This window comes from Clupea harengus, chromosome 9 (genome assembly GCF_900700415.2).
Source record: "Clupea harengus chromosome 9, Ch_v2.0.2, whole genome shotgun sequence".
Taxonomy (NCBI): domain Eukaryota; kingdom Metazoa; phylum Chordata; class Actinopteri; order Clupeiformes; family Clupeidae; genus Clupea; species Clupea harengus.
This window is the reverse complement of record NC_045160.1, coordinates 18,111,145-18,138,199: the sequence shown is the minus strand read 5'-3', so window position 1 is coordinate 18,138,199 and position 27,055 is coordinate 18,111,145. Positions and strand designations below refer to the sequence as shown.

Below are 27,055 nucleotides of genomic sequence, written 5' to 3'. Positions count from 1 at the left end.
GGGGGGGGGGCAGAGCTGCGGAAAGGAAAAGAGGAGCACACCATAACACACCAAATCACCGTCTGATAGCACCCTGCCACCCTTGCACGCACACACACACACACACACACATAGCCTCACCCTGTCTGAGAGGAGATAGCAAGAGCAGGGGTGAGATTTACCTATGCTTTCATCTCCCTGTGACTCCTCTCTGCTCTCTGGCTGGGTTGCTGTTTCTTTTTCTACCTCTCTTTCCTACCCTATCTCTTCCCTCTCTCTCTCTGTCTGTCTCTGTGGTGTGGGGGCCTTCCGCCGTGGCTCCTGCCCCTGTGTTGATGAGATGCTTAGAGACGTCCACTGGCATTCCATCATGTGAAGTGCGTGTGTGGGAAGGGAGTTATTACAGTGTACAAATAACACCAGTTAGGAATGAGCCCCCCACAACCACCCCTAACTCTAACCTTGTAGGAGAGAGAGCGCAACAGGGAGTGAAAGAAAAGCCTCCTGTTGTCTTTGAAGTGTGGGGCCTCTCTTTCCCTCTTGCTAACGTGATAACGGTGAGCCCCAGGGGGACGTTGGAGAGATGAGGGGAGTAAGGCGAGAGAGGAGGAGGAGGGGGAGGCTGGGTCCTCTGGCTATCCCTCCGCTGCGAGACAGACTGGGGCTCAGACATGCGAAGCCCTGCCTGGATCCTGATCGCGTGTGGCAGGAAGGTCATCGGACGAGCCAGGCCGTCACAAAGCCAGAAAGAGGATTTGTCGGAGGAGTCGTGTGTGTTGGTGTGGAGTGGGTGAGTGTGTGTGTCTGTCTGTGTGTGTGTGTGTGTCTGTGTGTGTCTGTGTGTCTGTGTGTGTGTAAGCGGGCGGGAAGCAAGTCTTGCACGACAGTGCTTGTCCGTATTAGGCTGGCGTTCACATGTGGCTGAGCGCTTTATGGTGAATTAATGCGCTGAAGTGTAGAGAAGAGAGTGACACACGTAAATATGTTTGCACACTAAGCACTTTCCATCTCGCAGGCTCTCTCTCTCTCACACACACATGGATGCACACGCAAACATACCACACACACACACACACACACACACACACACACACACACACTTTTCCAGCAGACAGACAGGAACCACTACTTAATGGAACTCACAGCAACATGAGGCCTAAATTGACCTTTGCTGTCACTCTCTTTCTCTCAGTCAGATGCACAGACACCATATACACGCCATTACACATGTGTATATCCTATTGCAGATGGAAAAATACTCAGATACCCTTTGGCTAATGGGTTTCAGACACTTAAACCACTAAATCTCTGTATGTTAATACAGAGCCTTATTAGACTTCTGCGTTCATTCATTTTGCCGACGTTTTTAATCCAAAGTGGCCTACAGTAAGATAATACATACATCTGCTCCATATGTGTGCGCTTTAATCCATGATTTTGGTTATCCCCTTCCCCTGCTAGTTCAGTTACAGAAACACATTAAACACCCCCACCTCATGCCCCCGTCTTCAACCTTGTCAAGGAAATCAAACGGGGCTGTGAGGGTGAGTGTAAAAATACCAGCAATGGCAGCAGCACGTCTGCAGGGATGGAAAGCAGAGAGGTGCATTGGAGCTTGCGCTGGTGGTGAAGCACGTCCTTTCTGTCTTCCCTCTGACATCCACCCCCTGCCCCCTAGCTGCTCACTCCATCTCAGGGAGGGGTTTTGGGGGCGGGGTGGGGGTTAGAGGGTAGGGAAGGATGCAGATGGGTGCTGCTGCTGTTGTCTGATGAAACGCATGGTTGTTGTCTTGCAGGATGAGGTGCCGGGAGGTTGAGGAGCTGCGCAGCGGCCAGATCCAATGCGAGCGTGAGCAGAGGGCAACACTGCAGAGGTATGCATGACAATCCCACCACACGTCCACCAAACACAACCAGCAAGAGCCACACACACACACACACTGACACTGACACCCACACACACTGTTCATAGAAAGAAGGTCGTGTCATTTGCTGTAATTATGTTGTGAATGTGGTGAATGCACACACGTGCGTGCTCGTGTGTGTGTGTTTGAGGGTGTGTGTTCTTGCGTATGCGTGATTGTTTGCAGAGCAGCATTCTGAGTGTGTTGCACCTCAGTCATCTGAAAGCCATCTACCATCTCATGAGGTGACTCACATTCCTGAAAGAAAAGGAAAAAAAAAATCCTTGTTACATGACTGCGCTTTGTTGTTCGCATTCCTCCCTCCCCAAAAGTTTCTGCCCCTCTTTCTACTTCTTCTCCGACATGTTGCATCACGTCTTTTTTTTCATCCTCCGCTTGAAAGGAGTGATGGCCACAGAAGCGTGTCGGAGAGAGGCGTTTGAGACGTGCTTCTGAAGAGCATGTGAAAGCGTCTATCCTGGGGAATATCAGAGGGCGCAGAGACCTCAGTCACAATGCGTCTGTTTGAAAGGCCTCTTTGAGCCGGGCCCGCGAGAGGAGATGAAAAAGTTTGCCAGTGGGAGAGACAGATGTGAGTGTGTGTGTGTGTGTGTGTGTGTATGTGTGTATGCGTGTGTCTAGGAATCGATTGGACAGGTGAGGTGTGTTCAGTCGCTCTCACATGTAAGCCTCATTTGTTCCCTCCAACTGTCTGCCACTGAAGTCGCCCTCACCCACACATACACAAACAAACTCACTCTCCATCACACACACAAACACACACACACACACACACACACACACACACACACATGCACGCACACACGCACACACATGCACACACGCACACACGCACACACGCACACCCCTCCTGTGGTCCCTTTGAAAGTGCAGACTTAGCTTGTGCGTGGTGCCAGTGTTGGCTGAGAGGGCAGCTGCAGCAGATGGAAGGCAGCACTGATGGGTGGGGTTCATTTCATAGAAACAGCCAGAGAACACACATCTAGCCTCTCTCTCTCTCTCTCTCTCTCTCTCTCTCCTCACCCCACTCCTCTTTTAGCTTTGTTCTGCTTTCCCTTCTCTTGTTCCCTCTGCCCTCTGCCCTCCTGGACCTTTCATTTTCAGTCTTAGGAGGTTTGATAGCTAGTCAGTTTTTTATCACAAACACAGATGATTCACCCATGAGATATCTCACATCTCTCCTTTTTAGTCTGGCCACTCAGTAACAAGGCGTTAAGATTGTTTCCTCAGAACTCCGCCGTGTTGTAAAGAAATATGAGCCAATAAAGGGGGTGGCCCTATCAGTGCGTGATGATGTGAAGGATGTGATGGTTCACTCAAGTGTGTAAATATACCACTAATATACTTCAGATAGACGTATCTTTATAACAACTGTAGTATTCATGACGTTCACACTTTAATTAAAAAGGAACGTCATCAGATTCAATTCATAAATGAATTTGAAACTCCATTTGAAGTAATTTGGCTTTCCGAGGATGATATATTCAGAATGCCTTTTCGAGCTAGTCTTCACCCTAGCCCTTGGCCCCTGTATGACTCATAATGACATAATGGTTGCTACGGTTCCTCTTCGCACCTTGCTGTGTGCCTTAAGACAGTGTAGTGATCCATTGTCTCTCAGCAGGTGACAGTGGTCCTGTGACAGCAGGAAACACCCTGATCATGTCATGCTCAGTCACCGCACAACACCTCACCTCCCCCTAATGCTGCCATCGTTAAAGCCTTTCCTGGAATGTCCGGCGAAGGAGGGGTGTGGAGGGGATGACTGTGTGGGTGTGTGAGCGCTTTATCGGGAAGTTCCTCTTCTCTTTTCCTGAACATTTCTGAATAAAACACTCAGAGAGTGAGCGAGCGAGCGAGAGAAAGAGATGGGGGAAGCCAGAAGCCGGTGTCTCTCCAGGAAGTCCTAGTTTGAGGAAGCTGCTTATCTTGGAGCTAACACGTTTGGAAGCAGATACGTGTGAAGAAGGATGTTCTACCCTTAGGGTGAGCTCCCCCTCTCTTTCTGACATTTCCCCTCCTAATCAGCCCCAAATCATCACGTACACATGTAGCGCATGCAAATAGGGTTTTTCTTTCCAACATAGTTGCACAGAGCCTTCCACTAGTGGAAACATCATGTGCTGGGGATGCTTCAGCGAGATAAGTGGAGAATTCTCTCTGTGTGTGTACATGCGTGTACGTGTGAGTGTGTGGGTGGGTGTACGTGTCCGTGGGGGTGTAAATCGTTGTGTGTGTCGTGAGACTCCGCTTTCATTTGCCTCCTCCGCAGGCTGTCCCAAGACCTGAGGGAGAAGGAGGAGAACTGGTTGTCATGCCAACAGAGATGTGACGCGCTGCAGGAGCAGCTGTTGTCGTGGCAACAGAGTCAGGAGGAACTGACCCGCAGGCTATGGCGGTCGGAGGGCGAGAGCGCGACCCTGGGAGAAGCCCTGCAGCAAGCCACTGACCGCGCAGCTACCATGGAAACGCACAGGTCATGACCTTTTTCACCTTTCCTTGGGGCACCTGACCCCCTAAGTGTTCACTGCAGCATCAATGTCTGTCCTCATCACTCTTAACTTAAACTCAACACTTTTTACTTTCTCACCCAATTACTTTTTCTTTTTGTGTTTACAGTGACTTTCTCAGGGTTCGTACGGTCATGAAAAACCTGGAAAAGTCATGGAATTTTAAAATGGTTATTTCCAGGCCTGGAAAAGTGCTTGAAAAAAATTAAATCCCAAAAGTTTTGGAAAAGTCATGGAAATTTGTTCACGGTTATTTACGCTGAGTTTTAAATAATGAATATGCTTTTAAAAGAAATACGCTCAAAATATAAGCAGGCATACGCTTTCATACTAACTGAAAAGTTTGGTGGCCATAGCAAAAGTAACTCAGGGAAGCGAACGGGATAATGTCAGGGAAGTGTAGATTTAACCATGCTTGGCTACAAATAGAAAAGTACATGTCATGGGTTAAAACAGACGAAGACCCGGGACGAGCAAAATGTAGGTTGTGTGGTGGCAAAACATTCGACATTTCAAACATGGGAGAGGCGGCGAGCCATTCCAAAGGAAGCAAACAGAGCGCTGCTACTAGCGAAGCTTCAGCAACCCCTATCACCACAGCGAGGGCAACTGCTACGCCAAGCAGCACGCCTCTCTCGTCGGCTACCAAGCAGGCGTTGATAACCGATTCTGTAACGAAAAATGAAGTCCTAACTGCGGAGGTAATGTGGGCACTGAAGGTGGCCAATTCGCATTATTCTTTTGAATCATCCGAAGATGCCAGCCTGCTCTTTCGACGAATGTTCCCCGATAGCCAGATTGCAACACAATTGGGTCAGTCCATGCCAAACGTCCAAATTAAAAAAACAATCTCCCCACTCGACCATCTCAAATTCAAGGATGTTCATACACTTCTTAATAGGTATAGTCCGAAATATTAGCTCTCTACTCCCAATAGTTTTGTCACAAACAAAATGTTTTAGCAACTAAGTTATGTGCATTTTCAGACGCTTTTCTAGCAGCGTTTTCAGAAGAACCATTTTCAAATTGCTATAACTAGAAAAGTATTTAAGCTAGCTCCTTCAAACTTTCTAGTCTTAAAATCAGCTACCATTACTTGAAGAATATGGACTTCCAGGTTGTGGCTTGGGTATATCATAGTATTCGGGGTGCTTGAATTTGCGCGAAAGTTGTACTCTACGCTCTGTGGCAGCATCTTTGAAGGCCTGTGGAAAGCTCAATGTTAAAGCTAGAGACTTGATATTATATACAGACCTTCCTATGTGTGCTCTGTATAAAAAACTGTCCCTATGTGATGAGAGCAGCTACCAACATGAAACTAACTGATTTGGAAAGATTAGATATTTGTTCTTAACATATCAAAAATTTGTGATGGTGTTCTGCCTCATTTTCTCAAAATTAATCTTTGAAAATGTGGGATTTTTGTACACGCCCAGCATTCAATGGCCTATGGAAGCATATTCAAATGCTAACAAAATGCACTAAGTTTATGACACAGAGCTTAAACTGCATATTTTTGTATACTGTATGCTTTGGAATTCTCATTGTTAGTTTAAATACTAAATTGTATCACTTTTTCATGTATACACCGAGATTTCACAAAATGTTTGGTTTGAAGTCATGGAAAAGTCATGGAAATCCATTGGTCAAAATGTGTATGAACCCTGCTTTCTCTACTCTTGTTTACAGTGTTAGCAGCCCTTCTCCCTTCTCTTTGTTTCCCTTTGTTTCTCTTCTCCTTTCTATCCATCCCTGGCCATGGTTGGATTGGGGTGTCTTTTATTTTCGTATTTACTGTCTGCCTCGCCAGCCTCATTAGAACTCACTCAGTATGTCTCAGTGCACAGGTGTCTATTCCCACCTGTCTGTCATTACTTTTTTACATTGAGGGCCCTCGTATTGCGTGGGCTTAATTCCCAGCTGTCTTCTTCTCAGTTCATCAGTGAGTGTTGAATGCAACCACAACCCCCCCCCCTCCCCCCTCCTGCCCACTCTTCACCCTGGCTGATTCTCCCCTTTGTATTCCCGGCTCAACAGTTGATGCACCTACTTCCCTTTATGTTTCCTTTCAGTTCTTGTGTGCTTGTGTTTGTATTTGTGTGTGTGTGTGTGTGTGTGTGTGTGTGTGTTCATGCGTGTGTGTGCTATCTTCACACCTGTTTGGTCAGCTCTTAAGGCCACCTGTCTCCTCTCCTGGGTTTACCTGCTCTCTGCCCCAGCAGAGGCTCCAGAGATAGTGTTCACCTCAACTGTCTGCTCCACCCTCACCACCACCCGATTCAACAACCACGCAAGCACTCATCCCTCCCTCTGATTCCCCTGCACCTTTTCGGGTCTGTCCAGACTTGCTGGAAATTCAACCTCAGGAAGGCTGACTCGTGTCCTCCGTGGGTTGCTCAGCTCGCTGCTAGTGCCATTAGCCACTAGCAGTATTTGTTTGCCACTCATGGTGGCGGGGAGAAGCCGAATTGATCTGGGGCTTATGTAACAGCACTCTGATTGTGTCTCATGTGAGTACTTCCATAAGCCTATCCAAAGTGATCTCCCTTACACTAGCATCATGTGGAGGAGCTGATCACGCTATGGTTAGCTGCAAGGCTATTGGCTGAAGAAGGGAAGGTAGATGTGTTTAATCAGTTTAATTTTAGGTGAAGGTTTGTCAAGTTAAGACTGTAATTGAAACTGCTGATGACTTAACTTGACTGACCCTATGACCCTCATACCTTATGTAAGAAAACAGCAGGCAAGGCTTTCAACATCTTACTTAGTTTATTTAATCAACACAGTCATGCAACTATGCACCAGGAAGAAAGAGTCGCAGATGTGAAAACCTGAAGCAAGCTTTTGGAGAGATGAAAAGTTACCTGGAGCTACTGAACCCGTTTAGGCGGCTGAACACCCTTTGCAGTGAGATCTGACTGACTGTGTTCTCAGATCCACATTTTCCAGACTTCAATGGTAGAATCCTCTTTTATGATCTAAAATGTATGAAAAGCCTTGGAAATGTCAAACAAAAAAAAGTGTGACCTGAGATGGCCTGAGCCAGACAAAGCTTCATCTGCAACTTCACTAGGAAAACAAAGAGTAGATCCAGTGTTTCTGAAAAGCCAGGGCAATCTGGACTGAAAGAGATTTAACTGTCCTCACGCAGTGTTTTGACCAAACACTTTTCTAAGCAGAAGCTCATGGGAGGCAAATGCACACTTGCACACACACACAGGCACTCATGCACATACGCTATCACACGACACACTCATGTACACATGCTAGCACAAACATTTTCTCTCACACATACACACACACACACACGCACACACAGAATACACATACAAACACATTCTCACACACACACACACACACACACACACACACACACACACCCACACTCACGCTCAGGCCTCTAACCCGAGCCTTGTCCCGCTAATTAGCGCGGGCATGGTGTGAGTGTCCTGTGTGTGTGTGTGTGCATGTGTGTGTGTGGGTTTGGCGGAGGGACCTGACCTCATCTGACCCCGACGAGGACATTTAGTCCCCTTTCGCTCCCTTGCAAAAAAAAAAGCCGCACGAAGGAGGAAAATGAGCTGAGGAGGCAGGAAAAAAAAAAGTTGAGAGGGAATCTTCCAAGACGGACAACTTCAGGGAGAATCAAGATGGATTTAGAAAGAAACTGTGTTGGACAGAGCCTCGTGTAAAAATGAAGGGATGGAGAGAGAGAGTGTGCAAGAGAGAGAGAGAGAGAGAGAGAGAGGGGAAAGGATGTGCTGCCTAGATGGGAATTATTGTGAGCCTGCTTGCGTGGAGGGAGGAAGCCTGCCGAGACAAGCACGCAAAGGTGGTTAGGGAGGCATCCGCAGCTGAGGTGCTGAGGTAGCTGTGGGATTTAGAGACATCCCACCTCCTCCCCATCCACACAAACACACACCCACACTCACGCTCAGGCCTCTAACCCGAGCCTTGTCCCGCTAATTAGCGCGGGCATGGTGTGAGTGTCCTGTGTGTGTGTGTGTGCATGTGTGTGTGTGGGTTTGGCGGAGGGACCTGACCTCATCTGACCCCGACGAGGACATTTAGTCCCCTTTTGCTCCCTTGCACGCACAGCACTGCCCCCTCCATGCCACAACTATTCCGGCCCTGCTGTCATGGAAGGGAAATAGAAAAAAAGAACAAAAACCCTCTCTCTCTCTCTCTCTCTCTCTCTCTCTCTCTCTCTCTCTCTCTCTCTCTCTCTCTCTCTCTCTCTCTCTCTCTCTCCCCTGCGCCCAGTGGGCACACAATGACGCTGTTGATGTTTTCCCTCTGTATGGAGGGGGATGGAGAGACAGACAGAGAGAGAGAGAGAGCGAGAGAGAGAGAGGGATAGAGAGTGTGTGTGTGTGTGTGTGTGGGGGGTGACAAAGCTGGCGCGGCTACTTCAGACAGCGTCTGGGCTGGCATGCACACGGCTGGGGTCGCGGGAGCACACACTGTACGCCTGACAGCCCTCGCTCACTCACCCCCTCACGGCCGCAGGCACTCAAACACAAACACACACACGAACACAGACACACACACACATACACACACACACACACACACAGCCAGCTGAGAAGAGTAACACACAGCTCTCATACACACAGCACAGCAACGAAGCAGAGACCACAGACACAGACAACGTCTGAAAACAGAGGAAGAAATGTATACACAGCACACTCCCTGAGACTGACTGACAAACGCTCAAAAATCATAAATCAGCAAGCGTGTAGATAAATGCTGTCACCCAGATGGACAGAAGGATTGACAGATGGACCGATAGATGAAGATGGATAAACATCTCCTGAAATTCATTTTGTGGAGTGTCTGGCTGACGGATGTGTGTGAAGGGAAAGGGGATCTTGACATGACAGAACGGAAAGAAAGCACATTGACAGTGACCTGTCACGAGAGAGAGAGAGAAATGGAAAAGGGGGGTGGGGCGGGGAAGGGTCTTCACGCTATGGCTCTTACTCTTTAATCCCCTCCCAGTCTGTCCCTAGAGTTGAGGGACACACTGAGGACGGACTGGAGAGTGACTCACCCGGCAGCGCTGCGATCCGATTAGTGCCCAGGTTTCTTTTAAACTCAGTCTGCGTTTGGATTACGTCGAGTCGTGCCCAAAAACTCTCCAACCACGCAAACAGGCCCAGACAAACAGGAGGCTAGGAGGATTAGCGCCACCATTTGTGAGCGTGGTTAAAGCGTAAAACCCTGACATTGAGATCATGGGTCTCACTGGGGATAAGCAGGAGCTCCTCTTAAGCGCAAGCTTTTCTTGCAAACAGCAGTGCACGCTAAACAAGATCAGGACCTTGACCATCATTCAGAGAGTAAAGTTGTCTGCTGCTAGATTGATTAGGTTGGTGTCGTGACAGGCACACTTGTTTGCCTCTGTCTGTTCTCCATTGTTCTGTTTTCTTTTTATTTGTTTTCCTTTTTTTTTCCCCCATCGTCTCCATTCGTGTAGAATACGCCAAGAAAAACAAGATGCTTTAAGCAGTTTTTAATTTGTACGTTTTTTTTTTGGAGAATGTATATATTTTCCCTGCTGCTCAGTTGGATGTGGAGGCTGGATGATAGGGACCATGCTGTTAGCTGGAGCGCGATCAGTCTAGCGTTTGCTGTTCTCCTGGGTTTGATTTTAATGGGCTCGCCGCTCGCGTGTTTTGTGATTGACACTGACGGCCCGTCATCAATACCACTGCTTCCAGCGCCATGGGATCTAATGTCTCTAATTAGAAAAGGTCCAGGGATTAATGACATTAACGCGGGACGCAACAAGCAGCATTGACTGACAGAAATATCATTAGCTGAGCTGCTCTAGTTTTTGTGGAAACGTGGGTGTGTTTACCCGAGGAGAGAATGAGAGAAAAATTGACAAAATGGAGTGGAAACTGAGCGAAAGAGAGACAAAAGCGTAGCAAAAAAATGAAATAAAAAATGAAAGCGGTAACCTGCTTCTGGTTTGCTGAGTCTGACAGAAGCAGAAGGCACCAAAAGCGACGAGGTCAGAGCTGGACACATCATTATAATCCACAAGAGTCTGTGACCTTATGTAGTTCAGATATCTCACAGGGGGGAAACGACTGAACACGATGGTGTTCAAGAAAAAAAAAGAAAAGAAAAAATTACAAAGCAGTGTGTGTGTGTGAGAGAGAGAGAGAGAGAGAGAGAGAGAGAGAGAGAGAGAGAGAGAGAGAAAGAGAGGCTGCTCATGGGGAAAGAAATTGGAACGATAGAGCAGAATGGAGACTGAGTGGTGAAGAGAGGTCTGAGGGGACAGCGGCAGCAGACAGGTAAGGCTGGCTGGCACGAGAGAAGCCTAATGGCTGCAGTTGGGGAAAAGATGGGCAGCAGGAAAAAAAAAAAGCCGCACGAAGGAGGAAAAAGAGCTGAGGAGGCAGGAAAAAAAAAAGTTGAGAGGGAATCTTCCAAGACGGACGACTTCAGGGAGAATCCAGATGGATTTAGAAAGAAACTGTGTTGGACAGAGCCTCGTGTAAAAATGAAGGGATGGAGAGAGAGAGTGTGCAAGAGAGAGAGAGAGAGGGGAAAGGATGTGCTGCCTAGATGGGAATTATTGTGAGCCTGCTTGCGTGGAGGGAGGAAGCCTGCCGAGACAAGCACGCAAAGGTGGTTAGGGAGGCAGCCGCAGCTGAGGTGCTGAGGTAGCTGTGGGATTTAGAGGCATTCCACCTCCTCCCCATCCACACAAACACACACATGCACGCACACCACACATCACGACTGTCCCTACAAGGGGGCGGGGTGGGGTGTGTGTGTGTGTGTGTGTGTGTGTGTGTATGTGTATGGAGGGGTGGGGGGTTGCAGCTTTTCTTCTCTTCACACACGCTATCACGCTTACCCCGAGCTCTGGGGGACAGCGGCTCCGGGAGCCAAAGGACAGATCCGGTCAGGCGCGGCGCTCGAGGGGGCTTAGCCTAGGGGGGGCGTGGGGGAGGCAGAGGCAGCAGGTTCCACAGGCAGGTGAGAAGGTCAGGGTTGTGCGTGGCACAGATTATGGGGTTGAGTGTCCCGCCACTGACAAGCCTCCAGGAGATGCTTCGGGATTACTCTCAGCTGCTCACTCACTCCATCACTCCTCACTCTTCCCTCCTCACTCCTTCACTCCCTCACTCTTCCCTCCCGACCGTGTTATTCCACCTTTTATTATTTATTTCCCTGCATACTTCTCCATCCATCCTGAGAGCATTTGGTTTCCATCTGCCACTCCTAATGCGCCGGCCGCTGATGTGATTACACAGAGGCAGTGGAGTGGGGAAGGCTCTGGCAGAGTTGTGCAGGGAGGGGGGGGGTGTTTTTCTTTTTCACAGCTCGCCCATTAAAAGAAGGGGGTCCCACTGAGCCACTCTTCACAGCACCACCGTTAAAGGCCAACTTCCCAGGAGACGCCTTTCATATGATTTCCATCAAAGTGCTCCGTGTGTGTGTGTGTGTGTGTATATGTATGTGAGAGAGAATGTGTGTGTGTCTCGGCTAAATGCTATCCAAGATTTATAAACACTTCGTGGCTGATCAAGTTGATGGTACTCAGAGATGGCACATTAGTCCTTGACGAGGGGGAGAATATCTAAATAAGTTCCATCCCTCCATTTGTTCTTCCACTTCAGTCCCTGTCTCTGTTGCTCCTCTCATAGACATCTCGCTCATGTGCGTGCCTAAAGGCTGACATGTCCACCATATCAGATGTGAAAAACATGACGCAAATGTGACAAGACAACTGTGGGTATGGATGCAGTGTGTCAGGTTTCAGCCCTGGCAGAAAAAGTTGCCTTGCCATTTGCATTTTATTTAGTTGTTTTGCGTGTTTGTGTAGGGAGTCTTGTCTCTGTATGTGTGGTTTGTACTTGTGTGTGTGTGTACATATGGGTGTGTTTTGTGTGTTTAAGTGCGTGCGTGTTTGTTAGGGGTGTTTTCCCCCTTTGTCTCACTACACTGAGATATGCGTGATCTGTCTGTACTGCCTTACATTGTGTCTTGGTGGAAAGTATTTACAAGCCACTAAGGAATGCACTGTAAAAATGTCATTTCCACCAAAGCTGTCTGCCTGCTAACTGAAGCCAGTCTGAGTTCAGTCCTTATAGCAGATAATGACTAAGCCACGGAAAAAATGTGTATGCATGTGTGTGAGCATCACTAGAGGTAAATATCCCAGCAAACAACCAGAGAAAAGCCTGAAATTCATCTAAACAAGACAGAGCAGAGGGGGATTAAACAATCATCACCAGACAAGATGGTTGGCCAAATGGTAGGCTGTCAGACTGTCTGAAAATGTGTGGCAACGGGGTGAATCATAGTCGGTGCTGGTGGATATCAAACGAGAGGAAGAATAAAGACAAACGAGAGAGGGGGGGGGGGGGGGGGGGGGGGGTCATCTGGAGGATTTGTTTGTTTCAGCCACACCCACAGCCTCCTAATGATCAGGCCCTGTGCCCTAGAGCAGAGGAGCAGTGAGAGAGTAGAGACAGTTGGATTAGCAGAGTGCATCATGTGAGTGCGGAGTGGGAAATCACCCAGAGACACAGAGAGAGACAAAGAGAGAGAGAGAGAGGGAGAGAAAGAGAGAGAGAGAGAGAGAGAGAAGGCAGAGGATTAGGGGAACAACAACAAAACTGGGCTGCCAGCACACCACGCTCTGTGCCAGGGGCAAAGCCCCTCTTTTTTTGTTCCTGGAAAACTCCTGAGTTATCACATGCTAACTGTCTCAAACCCACTCACGGAGGATCAAATGTTTTGGTCTTAATCATCAGAAAAAGCACAGTAAACAGCATTATGCCACCACACTAGGACACATCTCAGCGGGGGGTGTATATCGCCTTTCAAGTTTCGGTTACTATCTGTTGTTTTATTTTTGGAGGGGGGGGGTTGGGGGGGGGGGGGTGTTGGGGGGTTAGGGGTCTTGGCTTTCTGCTCACTGTCTCATGACACAGTGCCGCAAGAGCAGCGGCGAGGTGGGATCCAGCTCTCAAAGGTTTGAGGTTAACTGACGAGATTAGAGCGTTTTTAAAAGGAAACAACATTTGCAAGCAGACGGATAACAATCAGTCTCTTTATCTGCAACATCAAACGCTTATCAGTATTCATTTATGCTAATGTCTCATATTTATAGAGCGCCGGCGTACGTTTGAAGTCTCTGTAACAGAAAGCGAGCTGGAGACCCGTCGTGACTCTGTGAGCTTAATATTCTCCTGCTCACTCACCTGCAGTATTGAAATGATGGGTTCTAGTATGACCCCAGCCTGAATGAAGCCTTATGGCAGGCTATTGAGTGTGAGATACTCGACACACCTGCCCTTTCATGAGATACTCTTGTTATCATTCGTGGGACGCATCATGGACTGTGTGTGTGTGTGTGTGTGTGTGTGTGTGTGTGTGTCAGACAGGAGATGAGCGTGACCCATAGTCATGAGGTGCAGAGGCTAGAAGAGAGCTTCAAGAAGAGGCAGCAGGAGGCGGAGCAGGAGAGGATACAGGTACTGGCAGCCCACACAGAGCTCAACAAAACAACTACCAAAGATTTAGTGCCATACAAACATCAGGCCAAACTACCAATGATTTAGTGCCATACAAACATCAGGCCAAACCAAATCTACCAGCCAAACCCAATTTAGGAATTCATGAATGTGAAATATGAAGTGAACTAGAGATGCATTTCCACATTACGTTCCTGCGAAGTGTTAATACGAAACCGTGGGTTGTGAGCCTGAGGCAAGTGACACGATGTAGTCCATTCTTTTTCTGCTTTAGCATATCGGTAGCAACATCTTATAAATATGGATAAATATGGGTAGAATTAGCTGTCTCTTAGGGCTGAACGATTTGGGAAAATAATGTAATTGCGATTTTTCCCCCCCAATATTGCGATTGCGATTTAATATGCGATTTTTTTATTTTATCCTAATTTTTTTCCCAACAAATCGTAATGAATGATTTAAATATGACCAACACTAGGGGCCTCATTTATAAAACGTACTTACGCACAGATTTGATCTGAGAGTGTTTGTGCGATCAAATCCACGTCTAAGTACAGATTTATAAAAACCGCCTTAGACGTAGAAAAGGACGTATCTCTACGTCTGGTTCTAGTTCGTGTAAGTACATTTCCTTGTGGCAATACTGGAGTACTGCAGGAATTCCGAACTCTCCGAGCGCCGACACGCAGTTTCATCATCATCGTCACCACCACGGTCGCCATAGGGCTAATGGTAAAAGGCCAAATGAATGTTTCGCTCAATAAAATCAATTAAACAATTTGAATAATTCATACAAGAATGAAATTCACGTCTAATAGGTATTCATTTTAATTCCACACGTGTAAAACATTTCGCTCAATTTATAGCCTATAAAAAGCCTGATAGTGACAGTTTTCAGTAGGAGATATGGCTGCTTTGGCGTTGTTAGAGGATATTATCCCTCTGTGTCCGAAATGTATTACATGTCCATACAGTGCCCAGGAACAGCGAAATGTGAAAGAGGATTTTCTGCGCAAAACAGGGTTCCCAATGGCTTCTCACCCCGATTGCGCACACTCAGACAGCCTAGGAAGCCCACTTCGATACAGCACATGCCCGTGCGCGGTCGGTAGTGGAGCGCAGCATAGGCATGCTGAAGGGAAGGTGGCGATGTTTGGATGAATCGGGAGGGAGACTGCTATATGCCCCCGAAAAGGTTTGCCAGATCATCCTAGCCTGTTGTGTGCTACACAACATCTGTCTAAGCCATGGCATAGAGGAGAAGACGAAATGCGCATGGACCAAGATGACCACCCTCCCATCCCAGCTGGCTGAAACACGCACATCACTGCGCTGAGAAGACGGGAGCTGATTCACCAACTATACCAACAGTATAAGAATAAACACATGTTCATTTTCTTCAGAATGTTTTATTTAGGCACGTTTGTTCAAAGAACCCTCAATAGCGGACAGAGTTTGGCAACAACCTCACTAACAGACTCATTCAAGTCCCTTTGTGAATGAGAAGAGGAAGCTGGTGATGGCCGACGAGGCCCCGATGCTGGTGCAGCAGGTGCTGCTGCCGCAGATGCGGCTTCTGGTGCTGCTCGTTCCGCAGGTGCGGCCGCTGGTGCTTCGGAGACGTGTCTTCTACCATGCCACATACTTTGCTTTTGCCATTAGCCTACGCCACCTGACAGGCTTTCGAACAATGTTTTGGCCCCCATCTGCTCTTCCATCAGCAGAACGTCGATTTAAGCCTCACTATAATTCTTCTTTTTACATGTTTCTTTCTTGCTTGCCATTGTCACAGAGAGTTTGTGCATTGAGGATGCGCTCCGTTTGTGCATTGATAATATCCTAATTAGATTAAGTCAGGGCGTTTTGAGGGCGGAGATTCAGCTGCGCACAATTCCACGATCATTTGTGATTTATAAACGCAGGAATGGCGTACACGTGTTTTTTGGGCGTACGTTCGTTTTCTGTGATTAACACTTACGACCATTTCAGAAAACGTCTGAGATCAAATGTAGGATGGTTTCTACACAACATTTTATAAATGAGGCCCAATATTAGATACATTTAGTGTAAAATATTATTTCCCACATTTTACATTTTTATTTAACTGCTCATTACAGAATCAAGAACAACAAATCGGTGGCTTTGCCACTGTGCATTTAAGTAATTTAAACAAAGTCATTGTAAGAATTTTAATCGCGAACGTTGCGGTTAGAAAATTGCGTTCTATCATATCGCGATTAAATCGCAAATGCAATTAATCGTTCAGCCCTAATAGCTATGGGTATTAGTGGCAGAATTTGTCTACGTAATATTAGCCTACCTTACTTCAAGCCTACTTCTAGTCAAAATATTTTGAAGAAATACTTGTGGCCATCTGTTTGCCCGTACAGTAAGGTAAAAAAAACTGTGTAATGTTTCTGCATGGCTGCTCTCACAATAAGTTATAATAAGGTAAAAAGGAAATACAAACCTTTATTTTGCGCTGAAGTTGCAGTTTGCAGTAGGAATGTTTAAGCTGAAACCTCTATCTGGTGTGGATCTGGCCCACAGTCTGAAACAGTGTGTGAGCTACAGACGGATCTAAAGGCTTTCATGCGGATCCGGCCCAAAGGTAATTGCTATCTGGGGTGTGATTGAGCAATCACACTAATTGAAAAACAACAGTTTTTAATGAGAAGCATGAGATACAGCCTATTCTACAGCCTAAGAGAGGACCATAAAATAAAATACCGAACCTGTCTGAAACATATGGTCATGACAGTTGGCAGAACTGTGTTGAATGGGTTTACTGTATGGTCAGCTGTCTGACTCTAATGTTACCACTATGCAAATTACATGTGTTTGAGCAGTCCCTTATAGTCTAAGGGGTTGAGATTCTTTCACCACACAGATGTCTGAAACGGAGACTGTCACGTCTCCAGCGACCTCCCCCTGTGGATTGTGACCCTGTGGCTGTGTCTCTGACAGAGAGACGTCCCCCTCCCACAAAACCTCCCGTCCTGTCCCCGTCCTCATGGGTCTAGCAGCAGTCCTGCAACACCACAACGAAATCTGCTCCCCACAAAGAGACACTCCTCACCGGACGGGGACTGTCATGTAAAGTACCAGCGGCACGCACTTGGCGCCTGAGTCACCACCCACAGCAGCGTGCGCAGTCTGCAGAACTGTGTCTCTCTCCAGCCACGCAGACACCCGTGCTCTCCTGTGCCTGGATCAGAGATATACCGTGTGCCCTGTTGCATTTTCATGCTTACTGGTTCAGCATTTTCTTGTTTTCTCTCTGGTTCTTTGGCTCACCCCTGTGTTCAGGGTCACTGAGGTTGCACCTCAGCACGGCAGTATTAAGAGGAATGCCTTTTGATTTAGCGAAAATTACACAAAGCTCCCTCTGGTTTCCTGTCCCTGACACGGACGTTGACCCAAAGCCGAGGAAGCGGTCTCTCCTTTGCACAAACACACATGCTCATTCACACACTCTTTCACGCACACAGAGAGAGAGAGAAAGAGACACACACTTACACACACCCTGCCCCGTACCCTGGCACGCATCTCTTTGAAGAACTTGGTGGCCTTGGCTAGTGCCCGCCTAAAAATACATCGCATGCCACCGGCCCTCGTCTTTGTTGTCTGTAATTGCTGTAACCAGCTCTTTTCTTTCCTTTCCGGCTCTGAACAATTCAATATTTCATTGCCCACTTTTGGTGAGAAATCCGTCTCTGGGCAAAGACAGGCCACAATTACCATAACACTCTGCAACAAACTGTTTTTTTCCCTTTGTCCACCATTTTAGTTTTTGCCTCAGAAACAAACAAGAGCTGGGGATTCCATCACCCAGAGCCAAATGAGATGCCTGCTCAGGCAGTATTTATCTCTGAGAGCCAGCTCACACCAGCGCTCATACTCTTCTGACCACAGTCATTTGTATCGGTTCCACTGCACAGACTTTGGTCAGTCAGCTCATCTATCATTGTATGTTTATATGTACCACATAAATCTGAATTTGTGGTCTCTGTGTGTGTGTGTGTGTATGTGTGTGTGTGTGTGTGTGTGTGTGTGTGTGTGTGTGTGTGTGTGTGTGTGTGTGTGTGTGTGTGTGTGTGTGTGTGTGTGTGTGTGTGTGTGTGAGTGTGTAGGTCCAGGCTGATCTGGATCAGCAGAGAGCCCTGCTGGGGCTGCAGCTAAAGGAGAGGGAGATTGAGCTGAGGAGAGAGGCAGCGCTGGAGCTGGACATAGAGAGACAGAAGAACCAAGAGCTCCTCAACAAGTACCATCAAGAGCACCAGCACCTTCAGATGAAGGTCTCCACAGCCTCTCTGTGTATCTTTCAGCCTTCTCTGTTCATCTCTGTGTTTCTCCCCACGAATGTCTTATTTTCTCTTGTTTTTTTGTCTGTTCACAACTCTATTCTGTTCTATACATGCATGAGTGTCTCTCTCTCTCTCTCTCTCTCTCTCTCTCTCTCTCTCTCTCTCACATTACCCACATTCACTCACTCAGCATTCATGCACCTCCCCACTCTCCCCTCCTCTCGCTGTCTCTTCTGGGTTTTTGGCCCTAAACACTCTTTTGTTCGGGGGCATAATTGATGTCTGATGAATGTCTGCTGGCTGCAGCCTGATACTGGTTGCACATTGGGCGGCGGCGGTGGCCAGAGGAAGATTGGAGATGGCAGGCCTATTGGTCTAGAAGTGACGTTGAAGGGTTTTGTCTGCAAGAGCCCCAGGGTGGGATGGGATTGTGGTGGAGCAGGCTGAAGTCAGTGGGCTGTGCGAGCCATCAGGAGGGGTCTTGCCTAGGCCACTATGGCACTGTGTCAACAGCCAGCCCGGCTTGTCTGCTCTGCTCTCAGACGACTCCGATGTGTGGAGGAGGATGGAGAAACTAGGCGTTTTCGTGTCACGTCATCTCGCTGAGCATTTTTCTTTTTCAGGCACGGCTCATAGGATCAGATGCTAGAAAAATAACTTTGCGTTAGTTGTTCTTCAGGCAAATCAGATTTGAGGCCCATCTTGTAGCGTAGTCTAGCATATAGTTGAGGTGCTAGTTTAGATCTTTTTATATCATTAAATTAATGGAATTTTGCATGGTAGACCATAAGAATTATTAGGAGGGTGACAGTCATGAAAACAATCTCCTGTGGTATTGTTTTGACTAGCAAAGCTAGCACTGATGCTAACAATCCCATCATCCCTCTCTCCCCAGCTGCCCTCACTGGTGCAGTTGGCCACTCAGGAATTGCAGAGGGAGGTGGTGGCTCTGCAGGAGCGTGTGGAGGAGGCGCGCATGTGGCTGGCAGAGCAGGAGCAGCGAAGGGAAGAGGAGGCGAAATGTCTTCGGGAGGAGGCCCGCGCCCTGGAGAAGCAGCTGGCACAGGAGAGGAGTGCCGGACAGGTGGAGCTCCAGCACATGCAGCAGAAGCACCAGCAGAGGGCGCTGCAGCTGGCCGAGACCCTTAGGGAGCTGGAGCAGCTCAAGAGCCACAGCGCCGCCCTGCAGGAGGAGGTGAGAATGCAGTCCAGAGGTAGTAGCAGGATACCTTAATACACTACCGTTGCATAGTATAGGACATGATTCTGGATTAAGCATTTCTTATGAAGAGAGTAGGTAAGCTAACAATTTACTGTTAGCTAATGAAAAATATAATAAAAAGTCACAGAATAAGTTAGATTGGTTAAAAGGTTTATACATTTGGGAGCTCTAGTAACTGTGCACACATTAATGTATGTTGAAATGGTTGAATGATTGTATACACTCTTGATAATTTGAAGGTGCACATTCTATGGATTCTTAGTAGGCTACAACCCTGAATTTGATAAAAGGATTGAAACAACATGTCCAACTATCTAAAGACAGCACAGGCTGAGAGAAGGTGGAAGAAGCTACTCTAAAATAGCATTTCATGTGGAAAAGACAAGAAAAAGGGAACAGAGAAGTGTGTGTCAAACATGTAGAGAGATAAGGGAGAGAGAGAGGGCCATGGTGACTTGTGTGTGCATGAGAGATGAGGCTGACCTGAAGTTGAATCTTTCCAGTTAAACAGAGAGAGGAGCGAGAGAGCGACAGAGGGTCGGGTGGGGGAAAGAGGATAGAGTGAGTGAGAGAGAGAGCAGCGGAGACAGACTACACTATGAGGCACTTCCTCTGTTGACACGCATGCCCGTGTCTCCAGGGGGCAGTCTGTGGTTACAGTCACGACACTCTCTCAGCTGTCTGCTCGCCTCTCCTCGCCTCGCCTTGCCTCTCCCCTCCCCTCCCCTCTCCTCTCCTCTCCTTTCCCCTCCTCTCCTCTCCCCTCCTCTCCTCTCCTCTTCTTGTCTCTCCTCTCCTCTCAATTCCTCTCCCTTCCTCTCCTCTCCTCTCCCCTTGCCTCTCCTCTCCTCTCCTCACCTCTCCTCTCTTCTCCTCTCCTCTCCTCTCCTCTCCTCTCTCTACACACACACACACACCCACACCCTCACACACAAAACCAAAACCACACATGCACACACACTAACTCACAAACACACATACACAAACAGAAACACACAATGACCCGTCCACGCACAAACACACACACAACACACAAATCCATAACTGCATGTGCACACACACACACACACACACACACACACACACACACACACACACACACACACACACACACACACACACACACACACACACACACACACACACACACACACTCCTGCCCTCTCCCTGCAGGCCCCTTAACCCCCCACCCACCCATCGGCACAAGTGTACAGTGAGTCTCACAAGTTCATCTGGTTCGTGATGTGAATTTCACAGCTGACATACTCTTTTATGCCAGCCAGAGAGCACGGCCCTATCTCCTCTAGTCCTCTCCTCCTCTCTCCTCTCTCCTCTCTCCTCTCATCTGTCCTCTCCTCTCTTCCCTTTCTTTCCATTTCGAAGTCAAACTGTCTTTTTGTGGGCTGCATTGCGTTGCATTTTAAGACGGCATAAAGAGGCTCTGGGAAGCAAGCATGATATAAAATCGATGCCTGAGGATGTTTCACGCTTCAGCCTCTTCTCACAGATAAGAAAAAAATGAATCCTTCTTCCTCAGCTCCCTCTGTCCATCCCTCCTTTTGATCTCCTGTGTGCTGAGGTGTGATGGGTGGGTTGAAGCCTGTGAGCTGGCATTATGTATTTATGCCGGAGACACAGGGCCACCTCGGGGCTGTGCACAGGACTCAGAGTCTGTGCTGGCAGCCAGAGCAATAGGCAAAAAATACAGCAGTTCACTCAGGTAGCAGACACTCCTTGGAGTTGTGTGAGTGTGTGTGTCCGGTGTGTGTGTGTGTGTGTGTGTGTGTGTGTGTGTGTGTGTGTGTGTGTGTGTGTGTGTGTGTGTGTGTGTGTGTGTGTGTGTGTGTGTGTGTGTGTGTGTGTGTGTGTGTGTGTTTGCTTAGTTCAGCATGAAATCACATACCAATGAACATTCTTTCTGTAAGTGCAATATGCAAATGTTGCTCGTCTCACTCTGAATACCACAATTTCAGTTGTCTTTTGTGCCACCCTTCTTCTCTTTGCCCTTTCCCTCCCCCCCGTTCTCTCCCTTCCTTTTCTCTATTTCTCTCTCTCTTTCCCTCGCTCTCTCTGTCTCAGTGTGAGAGTAATTGCACACAGCTGGAAGTGCTCTGTGTTGCAGTGTGAGAGTTAAGCCTGTGATCATAACAGTGGGCCTAAGGAGGTGGGACACCCCCGCCCTCTTCCTCTCCCTCACAGCAGAGGAAGATGTCTTCTCCGCCCCGTGCCTGCTCGGGAGACAACGGCGTCCACTCCTGTTGTGTGAGATCCTGCTCTCCTCGTCACCGAGGTGTTGGTGTGAAGCAGAGGATGATGGGAGGTCACGGTCACAGTGTCCTCACTTAGCCTGTTTAGTTCCTTTCCTTACTACACGTAAGGCCTTCAGACCAAACACAGTACATGTGTGTGTGTGTGTGTGTGTGTGTGTGTGTGAACACACATCTGCAAACGTGTGAGCACGAGTCTGCGTTTGCACTCCCTGGCATCTTGTGACCAAGCAGAAGACAGTGAATCACGGCTGAGGTAAGCAGGCTGTGATGCGGCGCGTTGCTAATGAGGTCCGGCCGCCGCGGAGAGCGCCTGTGAAAAAGCCCGCTGACGTCAGACGCTCACAGCAGAGAGGCTCCACCTCAGCTGTCCCTGGGAAGCAGCGGTTGCCTTAAAGGCCCCTGTCATAGCCAGCACATGTGTGTGTTTGTGTGTCTTTGTGTGCGCGCGTGTGTGTGTGTGGAGAGAGAAGAGTTTGCTCCCCTAGGGGTGTGATTGAAGAGAAACAGTCCTCTCCTGCGGTACTGGAGTTTGACCACAGGGTGGTGCCGTTTCCACCTGGAGGGCTGGGGATGATGTATCGTGCTAAGCGGCTTCAATGTGGTGCACATGTGCGACTGTGGTCTGGCCTCTGATGTGGACAGCCCAGACTGCGAGGAATGCCCGCGCCACCTCGCCTGTCATAGATCCGCCGATATTTATGAGAGAGAAGAAAGAGAAAGATGAGATACACTTCTCTCCCCCCTTCCTCAAAAGAGGGTCTTCATAAGTACTAGCACACCGCTCATGGCACGCCTGAAGACTAGGGCTATGTATCCAATAATAAGCGATGTGAGCTGCCCGAGAGATGGCTGTGGTTTCCATCGTCTGACTTATCGCACTAACAACAGCCTTCCTTCTTTTTTCCTCCCCCCCCTTAAACCTCTAATTAATCAGATAATATGGTTCTTGGCTGACCACATCAGCTACAACTACACACACGCACAAAACACACATGGTGTTCAGTCAGCCTCCACTGTGTCACTGAAGCCTGGGCAAGGCCTTTCATATGGTGGACGTGTACATGTGTCTGTGCTTAAGAATGTCCCTGCCACAAGTCATACTGCTGACTGTCTGCTCATATGAGGCTCTTTGTGTGTTGTGGCAGGGTTGGCTATAGGGAATAATGGACAGCTGTGATGTTTTTGAACAAAGGATGTCTGCTTTTCTTATAGGCTGTAAGGGACAGGTTGGTTGGCATTGTTTGTGTCTCTTTCACACAAAACATTTTTTGTCTCTGTATCTCTCTCTTGCTCTCTTTCTTTTCTCTCTCTCTCTCTTTGTCTGTCTTTCAGTGCTAATGGGCTTTATTGAGAAAATGTTTCTCTCTTTTTTCTCTCTCTCTCTCTCTCTCTCTCTCTCTCTCTCTCTTTCTCTCTCGCTCTGTCCGACAGATGGAGCTGTTACAGGAGACGGTGCGGCGTGAGTGTGAGGAGAGAGAGGGGCTGACAGCGGCTCTCTCCGAGGCCAAAGAGCAGCTCCTGCAGCTGTCCCCCCATGTCCCCCAGAGGCCCTCCCCACGCGCGGCGGCAGCGGCGGCGGCGGCGGCAGCAGCAGCAGCAGCAGCCGCCTCCCCCAGGGGCCCGCAAGCAGGCAGCAGGGAGAGACGGAGCAGGGCCTCCTGGCATGGGCAGTCGCAGTCGCAGTCAACGCCCACCCTCCCCAGGCTGGCCAGGGAGAGACCCTCCAGCTCAGCTAGCGAAGCCCACCGACGCATCACTCTGCTCCTGAGCAGGAACGACCGAGTCTGACACACACACACACACACACACACACACACGGACACAAACACATACACACAGACACACACACGGACACGGACACAAACACAAACACACACACACACACAGAGACATTCTTACACACACAGACACGCACACCTGTGCTGCTCATGCAGCTGGAAAGGAGAGTATGACAGGCCATCGATAATCATCTAACTGACATAGATTTTGACATGTACTTGCTTTCATTCTCTCACTCTCTCCCTGTCACACACACACTCGCACACACACACACTCTGAGGCAGGAAAGAGCGAGCGTGACAACTCATCTCTAGCCACCCACAGATGTAAACACCCTCCTCCCAAGGCATGCTCTCACTCTTTCACACACACACACACACACACACACACACACACGCACGCTCCCACAACACACATTCACACGAACACAAGGTCTTTTTTACTCAGACGCACACGCTCTCCCCCACAAAGTCACACAAACACGCGGCCTTTCACAAGGACCTCTCTCATGCACGCACGCACACACACACACACACACACGCACGCACACACACACAGTCCATTCACAAGGTCTTTCTCACGCACTAGCTCTCTTCCACTCCTCTCCCCTGTCTCTGGCCTTGTTTTTTTTTTTTTTTTTTTTGGTGCGTGATTGACATTACTCATTCCCTGCAAGGTCTTTCCATACTTCCCCCTCCCCGTCACGCTTTTTCTCACTCTCCCTCCCTCTCTCTCTCTCTCTCTCTCTCTCTCTCTCTCTCTCTCTGAATAGACTCGAGGAAAGCTGGGAATCTGTATGGTATGGAATATTCTTATTGCTTGGCAGAAGGAGCACACATGGAAAGCTTTTTTTGTGTTTCTTCCGTCACGTAAAGGGGCAAGACCCAACCTCCAAAGGGGAGCTGCGGCTCCTCCTCATCCCTCACCCCCCCCCCCCCCCCCCCACCCCCCACCCCCCGAAACACAGCGCCAGTTTCAACCCTAGACACACAGTGCAAAAACGAGGAGGCCGCTCTGAGTCTGTCTCCTTTCGGTAACCAGAAACTAGCTCAGCTGAGTCACTTTCACAGATGAGGAAGTGTTTAGTTTTAATATAGAAACTGTTATGCACAGACATACAGAGTGTTTGTACCATGTGCTCATTCAGGAAGAGAAAATGTGATTATGATGCCAATGATTTTGTATTTCTAATAAAGAAATATTTGTTTTGTATTTCCAATCAATTCTGTGTGGTTAAATCTCTCTCTCTCTCTCTCTCTCTGCACCTTAAGTATATCCCATCCATTCTACTCCCTATGTAGTCGTAGGCACATGCACTCACAAACACCAACATTCTTCACCCCCTCCTTTGAGTTCTTGAAAAGATGACGAATTAACAAGTGTTTCCTTCCTCACACTCTCTCACTCCCTTAGGTCTCCAGTCAGGATGACATGACACACACACACACACACACACACACACACACACACACACACACACACACACATCTTAAAGGGGGTAAGGGTGTATGCTCGTTCTTCCCTCCAGCGTTGTTGTCATGTTGACCGAGGTGTGCTGGAGTGTGTACCCAGCAGCTCCGGCCCTCCCTCCAGATGCGGCGGCGACCCCTGACCCCGGGCCCTTTCATGAGGAGCAACGGCACGCCCCGCGGCAGAGCCGGCCTCTTCCTGTGCCTCCACGCTGCTCCCGCTCCTTCCGCTGTCTGCCTTTGATGTCCTCAGGTTTTTGAGCAGCCGCCACAGAGACATAAACACCCCACGCTTTCCATGTACAGGGTCAGCACTGGTGTCACACAAACATACACACACACACACACACACACACACACACACACACACATCCAAACAATAAAAAATGGAACAAAGGTACCACATGGCCACATCTTATTGCTGCTGTGTGTCTCTGCATTGATGTTGAGAAGGGCGAGTAGTTCATCACCACTGCAGTGTTGGGCTGTGAGTCACTGAGGCCAGTCAGGAATGATGGGAATGAAAGATTGTGATGAGACATCAGTGACACTTAAAAATGATGAGAATGCAAGTCTTTGTAATGTTGGAAATGGTGAAGCTGGGAAGATCCATATTATTTTGATGATTCTGCTACGTGTAATTGTAACCCATATGCCTATGACCGCCCACAGAGAGCTGACGTATGGCTTGTGAAATGTTAGTGGTGAATGCTGATGGAAGCACATGGATAATGAGCTTTGAGTAGGGCACAGGCACATCCTGTACATATGAATGGAATCAGAAGATTCCCTGTCCCAAGAGGAATGAGCATAGCTGTGTAAAGAAATAGTTTGAAGAAAAATTAATGGAATATTGTGTTAAAAAAATTCCATTGTATCTACAGCCATATATATCTTCAACATAATACATGTCTGTTGAGCCATACAGAAAATGGATGGCCTGTGTGCTCTGTTAGTCATATTTCTCCATGGTAAAAAGGGCCTGGTATTATTTTCCTTTTTTTTTTATTCCACTGCTACATGCAGGTAGTCATACAGTTCATTTCATTCAACTACCAAAAGACAAATCATTTTTTTCCATCATACCCTTAAATATCCTGTGCTTTGTGAGTGTGTGTGTGAGAGAGGGAGAGAGAGAGATGCAGAATGAATGGGAGCTGCTGTTCTCACAGCACTGTGGTCCATGGAACGGAAACTCCTGAGCCGTGAGGGCTGTCACACCAGAGAAATAACAGCATGTGTCTGTGGTTTTTGTTCTTTGAGAAGAACTGCTTGCTGTGAGTACCTCATGCATTAATTAGATTTGTTAATGAGAATCCTTGGAAGAAAAGAAGTAGAAAGGAAACTTTACTGAGACCAGTTTTGTGTAAATGCTGTAGCCTATCTGACTAAGTGATTCATTTTTTTTTTTTTTTTTTGAGGCTGCTGTAAATTATGCTTTGGATTGAAACACGCCAAAATACTCTGTAGCCTTCACTTACACTTCAGCAAAACTGCACCTCGGGAAAGGCCGTATTTGCGGAAGGCCAACCAGGCAAGGCAGCCACACCTGTCATTTTCTGGAATTCCGTACCTCCTGTTAGCGTCAGCCCACACCTGCAATTATTGCTGCCCTAGCAACAGGGCCGAAGAATGCGTAGCACTAACCATGACGATAGCGTGAACGTGACGATGGTGGTGTTTGGAAATGCGAGGTAGCGACGCAGGCTAAACCGCAGGGCAGTGTCCCTGCTTGTGAGCAATGATGTGTACCAACACGTGTGCCCTCTTACAACCCCCATAGATGTAGAGAAAGTTTCATGAACACACTTTTGAGAAGCAACTGAAAATCATCTGCTCGTTTTACACTTTGTTCACCAGCTCTATAGAACTATTATTATGTGAGCAGTGGCCTCGGGAACATTTGTCATATCGCCTCACACTGAATTAGGCACAAATATGAGCGTCCCTGCATCTGGCTGAGGAAGGTCAATTCCAGCTAATGGGGTCAGGCAACATTATCCGGCAACACATTCACATGACTCATTTCATTTGCAATTGAAAAGAGAAGAAAATGATTTGCAATCTCGTGTACCCATTACCGGTAGA

At 48.1% G+C, this 27,055-nt stretch overlaps 1 protein-coding gene across 2 annotated transcripts in view; it reads left to right on the top strand.

Annotated features, from left to right (window-relative positions):
- Positions 1–23,527, top strand: part of lekr1 (leucine, glutamate and lysine rich 1) — a 65,643-nt gene extending 42,116 nt beyond the window's left edge. Inside the window, exons 8-13 of one of the 2 annotated variants that reach the window (XM_012824000.2) lie at positions 1,776–1,853; positions 4,177–4,380; positions 13,827–13,920; positions 18,054–18,218; positions 19,123–19,422; positions 23,151–23,527. In XM_012824000.2, the coding sequence (XP_012679454.2) occupies positions 1,776–1,853; positions 4,177–4,380; positions 13,827–13,920; positions 18,054–18,218; positions 19,123–19,422; positions 23,151–23,507 (1,198 nt within the window). In that variant the 3' untranslated portion in view covers positions 23,508–23,527. The remainder of the gene's footprint in view (positions 1–1,775; positions 1,854–4,176; positions 4,381–13,826; positions 13,921–18,053; positions 18,219–19,122; positions 19,423–23,150) is intronic. The other variant, XM_042708725.1, reaches the window with a different exon arrangement.
- Positions 23,528–27,055: the final 3,528 nt, after the last annotated feature.